General features: G+C 41.2%; 1 protein-coding gene across 5 annotated transcripts in view; it reads left to right on the top strand.

Moving 5' to 3' along the window:
- The window catches only part of ripor1 (RHO family interacting cell polarization regulator 1), a 170,757-nt gene that overhangs the window by 105,928 nt on the left and 54,808 nt on the right, over positions 1–10,021 (top strand). For all 5 annotated transcript variants that reach the window (XM_046036514.1, XM_046036516.1, XM_046036513.1 and 2 more), the window contains 3 exons: positions 3,605–3,754; positions 3,978–4,041; positions 8,700–8,743. In XM_046036514.1, the coding sequence (XP_045892470.1) occupies positions 3,605–3,754; positions 3,978–4,041; positions 8,700–8,743 (258 nt within the window). The remainder of the gene's footprint in view (positions 1–3,604; positions 3,755–3,977; positions 4,042–8,699; positions 8,744–10,021) is intronic.

The following is a 10,021-nucleotide window of genomic DNA, read 5'->3' as shown; positions in this document are numbered from 1 at the left end:
TGCAATCTTTCCTGCTCGCCTCAGAGTCCTCGAGGAGTACAGGTCCTGAAGAGAAGGAAGATTGCAGCCAATCACCTTCTCTGCAGAGCGAATGATGCGCTGCAGCCTGCCCTTGTCCCTGGCAGTGGCAGCAGCGTACCAGATGGTGATGGAGGAGGTGAGGATGGACTCAATGATGGCGGTGTAGAAGTGCACCATCATTGTCTTTGGCAGGGTGAACTTCTTCAGCTGCCGCAGGAAGTACATCCTCTGCCGGGCCTTCTTGGTGAGGGAGGTGATGTTCAGTTCCCACTTGAGGTCCTGGGAGATGATGGTGCCCAGGAAGCGGAAGGAGTCCACAGTGGCGACTGGGGAGTCACACAGGATGATGGGGGAGGGTGGGGCTGTGCTGAAGTCCACGACCATCTCCACGGTCTTCAGAGCGTTAAGCTCCAGACTGTTCTGGCTGCACCAGGTCACCAGATGGTCGATCTCCCACCTGTAGGTCGGACTCATCCCCACCTGAGATGAGCCCAACAAGGGTGGTGTCAACCGCAAACTTCTTTTTGCTTGACGGACTGGTGACTGGAGGTGCAGCTGTTGGTGTACGGGGAGAAGAGCAGAGGGGAAAGAACGCAGCCTTGAGGGGATCCGAAAAGTTGAATAAACTTCAAACTGCACTGATAAATGTAGAACATTTTAAGGTTTGAATGTAGTTTTTAGCTGAAAGCCATGAAGAAGCTGAAGAAATGTGAGAAACTCTCAAGTGTTGTGAAGATATGACCTGAATTTAGAAAGGGGTATGAAGACTAAAAGTTTGAAATTGTGTAATTATTTATTATTTAATTATTATGAAGGTGACATAAGCGTATCAACTCCAAGTGGAGGTCCTGGGTGAGCAGAATGACTCCACAGTGTTGAGTGTGGAGTTGCACAGATTGATGTGGATGGGTGCAGCTGGTCTCTTCCTGGAATACCTGCCCATCTCCACTGTCTTCAGAGCATTAAGGTCCAGATTGATTGAGTGGTCCAGGACCCCAGATGGTCAATCGCCCACCTGTGGGGTGACTGATCCCCACAAGAGATGAGCCCAGTGAGGGAGGTGTCATCTGCACATAACAGGAGCTTGGTGGTTTGGTGACTGAAGGTGCAACTGTTGGTGTTCAGGGAGGAGAGCAGAGGGGAATGAACACGGCCTTGAAGAGAAACAGTACTGTTAGAGAGATAAGATCCTCATAAAGATGATGTCCGAGATTTGTGTGTCTACTGTCAAAAATGTGTCCACAGCAGCAGTATAGAAATGTCCATCTTTCTGCCTCTTTCCTGAAACTGCAGCACTTTTTTAGTATGGGAGTCTATGCGGCAGTTGAGTGGGACTCCTCCCACTTTCAAGCTGACTGTACCAGCTGTGAAAGTCTGTTTGCTTTCAAAGTTGGACATAAGCGGCAGAACAAGTTTTCCTACCACTTGTGAAAAAATGATGCATGTACAGTGAAAGCTGTGGGAGATGCAACGAGTTGAATACAAATTTTTCAAAGATTTTGAAGTGAATTCCCACTGGGTAGGTTGGTACCTTCACTCTATCTCCCAACATTCAGTCCCATCTGCTTCCATTATAAACTCAGAAAACAGGCTGAAAATGACATGAAACTTGAATTGAGATTGTGTAAAAAGTATAAGAGATGTGAAAAAGTTGAATTAACTGGAAGCTCAGCAGCAGAGCCTACCCCACGTTAATGACTTGTTTGTCCTTTTTGTGCTTATACTACCTTCTTCAAAGCTCTGTGTGACCCGCTTTCGTCTGCAGATGCCATTGGGAGCATTTCAAAATAAGAGCGTTTTGCCTGCCTGATTTTGCTGACATCTTTCGATTTTGTTGATTTGGTGATAAGTGCTTGCTTTTTGTGCTTCTACTATGATTAAGTAGGCTACATAGTTAAATTGTTTATTTTTTTATTTGTTTTAACTGTGTTTATTGTTGATATACGATTGTGAGTGTGCATAGGGTATTTTATTTTGAAAATGGCTGGTGTATTCTCTCCAGAGAGGAGTGGAGAGACACTTCTAGTGTGACCACAAGCATCGACTACAGTGGCTGCGATCAGCTCTGGCAGCTGCGACGCAGACGGATTCAGTTCGTAGTTAGTCTGGGGTCATTGGTACTTGGTATAAATGACTTTGTAGCAGGTGGGCCCCGTGATGAAGCTCCGCCCCCACTGTGCTGAGAGTCTAGCTCCGCTCCCGTGCCCAGTGCTTGATCTGGGATGTGCATTTGGGTGGGTCTCTGTAACGATATGAGCACAGCAGTCTCTGAATTTCATTGCTTGGTCTATATGAGTCCCATTTTGTCCAGACTGGCTCTTTAGGAGCAGAATTAAGTCCAAGCTAGGCCAGCATGGCTCCTCTCCTGGCTCTCTTTCCTCTTCTCTGAGTGATCGCCACACCCGCCGTGGCACCTGGTCTGAGTAGTATGTAGCTGCAGTACTAGAGGCTGCAGTTTCAGTCTTTAAAATTAACAATGTATGTGTCAGCTAGAGGTCTGACAATCTCCATATTTTTACTTTAAATCCAAATTAGTCCATACCGATAATTTCATCAGAACATTCAGAGTGTGAAGTAGAAAACACCCAGACAGCACATACGTCTACCAAATATGCATAAGCTCTAGATTTACAAATTTCATTAAAGGAAACTTGAATATGTAGGAATACTGGGATGTACTGTACAAAGAAATTGCGGTGAGAGTGCTAGCTGTTGAAATGCTGATACTAAACTGGATTGGTGGCTTTAAAAGTTGTACCAATAATGTATGTAAGATTTGGAACATCATAAGGTTTGAGAGGAAATGTTGAGGGTGACACCTGCCTCCTTAGTTTGTGTAAGCAAGTCACCACTGCACTGAACACTTAAGTCACAGTATACTGCTAACTACTAACATGTCATGTGTACAGTTACAAATGCTCACACATACATACACACTCAATTACTCAATGTTTTTAAAAATATAATCAAAAACTACAATGCAGTCCCATAAAATAGAGCACTGGTGTGTGTGTGCATATTAAAGCCCTCACCTTCAACTCCCCTTGGCTCAGCTTGCCCTGTGGTGGACACTGTCTCTGCGGGTAAGATTGTACAGCTATATATGCATGAGAAGAACTTCAGTAATAAATATTAGGTATGTCCCATTTTTTTGCCCGCCGATCCCGATCCGAGCCATTTAATATTGAGTACTGTATCTGCCGATTCCGAGTCCTGTGCAGTTCAATAAAAACATAAAAACAATTGTTTGTCTATTGTTGTGACTTAGATGAAGATCAGATCACATTTTATGACCAATTTATGCAGAAATCCAGGTAATTCCAAATGGTTCACATTCTTTTTCATGCGACTGTACTTATGACTAACAATAACAAACATTTCAGCATAAACGAGGATCAGTCCAATTTGGGAGGGGCCGCTCGTATCCCCCCTCAATAGTGAAAAATGTTGAACCAGTTGAGTGACAAAAAACGCAGCAGAATAATAATAAAAGTCAAGATATTTTGGATAAAAGAACATATGTTGTGAATGCTTCCAGCATACATAAAAGTGACAGTGTGTATCTTTCCCCGTCTTTTCCCAGATTGAGGAGCTATATGAAGCCTACTGCCTGCAGAGGAGACTCAGGGACGGAGCCAACAAGATGGTGAAGGCATACACTGCCTCTCCAGGCAGTAAGGAGGCCAGGGAGAGTTTAGGAGAAGCCAATAAAGGATACAAAGAGTACACAGAGGTAAGGTGAAGAGGAGGGATAGAGTGAAAAGGGGATTAAGATGGAATGCTGAAAAATGGTAAATGTATAGTGATCTTTGAAATAACAGGGTCATTGCATGGGCAGGTAGCAGGTGAATACATTATAAAGCAATAGGATTTAACATAGCACAACTAATATAGATCCAGCAGCTCTATAGTTCTGACCTGCTTGGTTAAAAATCTCTCTTTGATCCTCTTTGCAGAACATGTGTGTGTTAGAGAGCGAGTTGGAGAACCAGCTGGGAGAGTTCCACATTAAGATGAAAGGTAAGAATAAAACATCATTGCGATTTCACCTGTTTGTCTTCACTCTTCCCTCCTTCCTCTCATCCTCAATTTTTTTGTCTGTCCTTTTTTCATTCTCTTCTTGAATTTGATTGTCCTAGCCAACAACAAAAAGCACGTATACTCTGAGGAAAACCAACTAGAAAGGGTACATACTCCTTGTGACTGGGACACTCACATAATTAAAATAATTCTTTAGTGAAACATACTTGGGTATAAATGGGTAGAAAATACAATAACACGTGAAAGCACACAACAATTCCAATAGTTATTAAACTTGAATCAGGCCATCAACAGGTTATGTTTTAAATGGCTCCTGTCTTGAAAAATTATTCTATGATCACTGAACAAACACGGTTACTATAGGGTGACCTAATTCATCAGCTTGTAAACACTTTATTAGTAGTCTGGTTTACTTAAGAGGAGTTGAAGGGGAGGCACGGAGGGAGAGATGTGAGGCAAAAACCATGTGAGGTGAATTTAAGTCAAAACTCATAATCCTTCCTGGAGATGTATCTCAGTCAAATCTGAAAGGTCCAGTGTGTAATATTTCTGAGGATCTATTGACAGAAATGCAATATAGGATCCATAAGTATGTTTTCAGAGGTGTATAAAGACCTTACATAATGAACCATTATGTTTTTATTACCTTAGAATGAGCCATTTCTATCTACATAACCATTACGTTTCTACGGTAGCTGAAAACGGACAAACAGCTCTACAGAGCGTGTTTCGTCACTACGTTGTTCTTGTTCGACTTCTGGTAGAATTCAGGCAGTGCAGACACTCATCCCTACATTGAATATGTACGTTAGAAGAAGAAGAAGTAGTAATAATATGTTGCAGGGGTCGGCAAATAAGTTTTGCATTGCAGCAATATTTTCAACCATTAGATGGTGGATGAGAATATTAGCCATAATATTTAAATTTATTAACGTTACTTGGTTAGTTCAGTTGGTAAGGCGCAGGGCTCGCAACCCAAGGGTTCAGTTTTCAATCCTACCTCAGGACAACTCTCTCCAACAAATGGATTCTGCAGCGAATGTTTCTCACATTATAGCATGTGCTGCACTCTTTTTGTTTCGGTCTTTGATCCACATCCATCAATCTACGGACGCTTTCACTTTCCCCAGTATCTCCAGGCAGAAGACATTTAGGGGAATCACGTTTTCTGAGGCTCTTTCAGAGGTGTGTCAAGCTGGCTACAGACTCTTTTAATGTCGTTCAGAATTTTTCAAAGTAAAAGCTCAGTTTAACTCCAATGCTGCTATACAGTAAAAAAAGCTTCTCGCGCTTTTATTTTGTAGGCAGAACCACCAAAGAGGAAGTGATTATGTGAGTAACTGTCGCTGCCATGACATGAGATCTATTTCAGCACCGCTATCAAAGCATTTATTTATTTATATTTTTTGCCACTATCAAATAACCATAATCTGACCGTGGGCTAGATATTATTGTTGGCGGGCGGTTTTGGCGAGGGGCCATAATCACAGTGAGAATTAACGTGTTTCCCTTGTCAAGTTTGTATAAACTTTATTTAATGTGTTCTTTATAATGGACTGTGGTGCAGAAACAGTGACAGTGTTTCACACTCTTGGTTTACATTTTCCATGTTATCTGTCAGTGCCATGGTTTTACTGAATAATTAAAGGTTCTGTGTGTAAGTTTTAGTGACATCTAGTGGTGAGGGTTGTGAATTGCACCCCCTCCCCTATCCAAGCGAGTAGTGTAGCTACGGTGCCTGAGACAGGACAAAAGATGTCATCTATGAGATAGCCAGTCAAGAGAGTTGCCAGTCAAGAATTGAGGTTTCTTTAGATAGATATATTAACAAATTATATTTACTTAATTATTCAGTAAAACCATATGTTGTTTTTTTTATATTATTGTTACTTGTTCATTAATAAACAACAGCCACATGAAGAAATGAAGTGCTACATGATGTCTCATACTCCTGTAATACAGTATTTTACATCTTGGGAGGGTTGGCTCATCTGGACTAACAAACCAAAAAAAATGAACATCTCAAAAACTATCACATCTAGTGCATCAAGTATGACCACTGACAGATACCAGGACAATGTAAGCCTCACTGTTTCTGCACCACAGTCCATTATAAACCACATAATACATGAAGTTTACAAAGGCATTGGCTGGTGAGAATCAAGGCCCCTCTCACTGTGCTTAATTAATTAGATAAGCAATCTGCAAATCTTTCCAAAATGTCTTTTAAATTTTTTGAAATACAACAGAAACACAAAGTAGTACAGACTCTTTTAATGTAATTTCAGCTTGTGGTAAAACGTTTTTTAGTTTTTAATGGACATTTAGCATGTGAAATACAAATTACACATTTGTGTGCACAGTGGGAAGCAATATCCCAAAAAACTTTTTTTAATGCAAATTTGGAAAGTATTCATTATTGGTCACTTGATAGACACACGGTCTTGTTATATATCACCATTAGCAGTAAAAAGAAATACATGTTTTCCACCAGGGCAGTAAGATGTGAAGTTTAGCTGCTGATCATTACCAATAATATTCATCATCTGTCTCAGGAAGGTAACGGTACATTTTTGTCCACGTAACAAAGCCATAACAGAGGCTGGAGAAGAACTACATGAAGTTACAATCCAACTACATATTTTTTCTACCAGCAAAGTAAAAGTTTAGCTGGCTGATCTGAGCTTCCAGCTGTAAGCTACCTTTTATTGCCAATTAGTGATCAGCTGGTTGTCTCACAAACGTAACAAAACCAAAACAGAGGGCTGGAGAGAGAGTAACTACATGAAATTAATACATCTACATATTTTACACCACAAGCCAAAGCCAGTGCTGGAGAATAAACCAATCCAACTAACCTTACATGATTTTTCTACCAGGGCAGTAAAGGTTTAGCTGGCTGATGCTTCCATGCTCTAAGCTAACGTTAAGGTTTTATTGCCAATTAACGTTACCGATCAGCTGATTGTCTCGCTAACGTAATCAGCAAAGCCAAACCACAGGCTGAAGAATAATTAGGTGACATGAAATTAATGCAACTACATATTGACAGGGGAAACACCTCACCTCTCTCGGTGATTATAGCCAGCTTCAAGCTAAAGCTATCAAACAACAGTTTTCATTCTAAAGCCTGACAAACTTAAGTTCATTACCTGTCCAGCAGAAAACAGACAGCTTCAGCAACCGCTTCCAAAATTCATCTGTCCCACATTACAGCCTTCCATCTTGAAAAATCCACATCCGTGATTTCTGCTGTCAGCTGTTTTTATCTGTCCTGGTCTGGCTTCATGGTCTTTTCAACCTTTTACACTGTTTTTACACCATTCACACACTGAGCCTAAGTAATCACACTGAAACTAACATTCACACACTGAGCCTAAGTAATCAAACTGAAACTAACATTCACACACTGAGCCTAAGTAATCACACTGAAACTAACATTCACACACTGAGCCTAAGTAATCAAACTGAAACTAACATTCACACACTGAAACTAACATTCACACACGTAGGATTGAACCACCGACCTTCTGATTAAGGGGCAACCCGCTCTACCTCCTGAGCCACAGTCGGCTCCACAGAGCCATAGGCTGTCAGCTCTTGTGCTAAATAACGTGTGTGCTTGTTCATTTGTCCAAATGTCACTTCTCTTCTTACTTTTAATAAACCAGAGAACTACTCAGAGACTGTTTATTATTATTATTATTATTGTTTCCTCTTCTTCTTCTACGGACCCATTTAATGTAGTGACAGGCGTCTACACTGCCGGATTTATACAAGCAGAAGAACGCCGTGATGACGAAGCGCTGTTTGTCCGTTGTTGGCTATTGTAGAAACATGACAACAAAATACAGCGACCTCCACAGAAAGGGGTGCCCGCGGTTATGTAGATAGAAATGGCTCATTCTAAGGTAATAAAAACATAACAGTTCATTATGTAAGGTCTTTCTTTATACACCACTGAAAACATAGTTATGGATATTATATTGCATTTCTGTCAATAGATCCTTAGAAGTATTACACACTGGACTGGACTAAATATACCTAAAGAAACCTCATTTCTTGACTGGCTACTCTCTGCTGTCTCAGAAGAGACACCTTTTGTACTGTGTCAGACACCATAGCTGTCCTATGCTCTTTGAAAAGTTAGGGGGCAGTGGTAGACTGGACCGATGGTTGCAATTCACAACCCTCACCACTAGATGCCTCTAAATCTTACACACTGGACCTTTAACACAGAGACATGAAACACATGATATAATTCTATATGAGTTACACTTCCCAACGATATCATTATCTCTGATTGTCATCTCAAATAACTGTCCATAAAACCACTTAGAAATCAAGTTCTTTCTTCAGTATCAAAGTAAATGATGAAGGTCTGTACATCCATGGGCACATTGCAAACAGGAACTGCAAAAGCGAATACCAGTATCTGCCTGTAGCTGACATTACAACAGCCCATTTCATGAGCTTTTATGTGGCCATCCTATTCGGGTGACTTTAAGTTTTTCTATCACATTAGTCCTAAAACAGGCCTTCATGTTGGTGTTAGCACGTTTCCATCTATCAGATATCAGTAATGTTATAATAACCATAAACTGATAGGCTACATCTGTTTCTGTTTGTTTTTTAAGGTCTGGCAGGATTTGCTAGATTGTGTGCTGGTGACCAGTATGAGGTTAGTCCCGTCAGTTTCTCTGCCCTGTCCCTCCCTCTCTAGCTCTCTCTGTCTCTTGCTCTCTGTCTCTAGCCAGGTTTCCATTTATCCAAATGTAGCTCAGAATTTTGTGATAATCAGGAAAAGACGTGTGAATATTAACCCTTGTAAAACTCTTTTGAATTTTTGTTGTTTCCACTCATTTTCTTAATGCAACAAAGCAGGTGGATGGAAACCCACCTTCTGTCTCTTCTCTCTCAAATTAAAATGTATTTATTGGCATGACCATAATGAGAAATAGCATTTCCAAAGCATTGTGTGAATACTGGCAATGATATACACTGAGAACATTGTTATGTAAAGGTAAAGGACAAAGGAAAATACAGCTTTAGGGCCCGTGTCCACCAAAGCGGTTTTTGCCAGCTGAAAACGGCAGCTGCTTTTCTGAAATCGCCCAGCAGGCAGCACTAGCTAGCGTTTTTGAGTCGCAGCGTTTTTTCTGACTGCTTTGGTTGCTATGATACATTTGTTGCAAGCAGTTCTGCCTAACTTTATTGGATTTAAAAATGTCATGTTTTTACTAGCTTGTAAAAACGCGGCGCTCCCATTGCAATGAATTGAAAAAAAGACGCTGGCTCAGGAAGAAACGCTTTGGTGGACACAGGCCCAGATATATGAAATAATTACCAATTAATTACAGAGAGTGATTTTAAAACCTGACTGCAACAGCAGATTTAAAGAGGTGGTATTATGCTCATTTTCACGTTCAAAGTCTTATTTAGGGGTTGTACCAGAACAGGTTTACATGGTTTAATTTTCAAAAAACACCATATTTTTCTCTCTGCACATTGCTGCAGCTCCTCTTTTCACCCTGTGTGTTGTACGCTCTGCTCTTGAGCTACAGAGTGATGCATCTTACTTGTACAAAATCTTTGTTGGGAGTTGCACATGCGCAGTTCCCAGGTAAGGACTACTAGCCAATCAGAAGCAGAGAAGGGCGGGTCGTAAGAAACATTTCCAGGCTCAAGAGTCGGAGTTGCATCGTCTTTTAGGACTAAACGTTGAACTGTTGCCGGTGTTCTGACGATCTATGCTGCCTTGATGAAAAATGCTACCATAGCACAAATCGATAGACTCGCCTCTACTCGGCCCTGCCCCGTTTTCCATTGCAGACAGTACCCAGAGATAGTACGTAGCTTGACGTCATAGCGACGCCACACACAACTGCCGCGACGTAATGTTCAATGCGACACACACACCAGCGATCCACACAGCTTTCTCTTTTTTAAGTTAAAACGT

Source organism: Micropterus dolomieu, linkage group LG22 (genome assembly GCF_021292245.1).
Source record: "Micropterus dolomieu isolate WLL.071019.BEF.003 ecotype Adirondacks linkage group LG22, ASM2129224v1, whole genome shotgun sequence".
Lineage (NCBI taxonomy): Eukaryota > Metazoa > Chordata > Actinopteri > Centrarchiformes > Centrarchidae > Micropterus > Micropterus dolomieu.
This window is presented reverse-complemented; position numbering and strand designations above follow the sequence as displayed.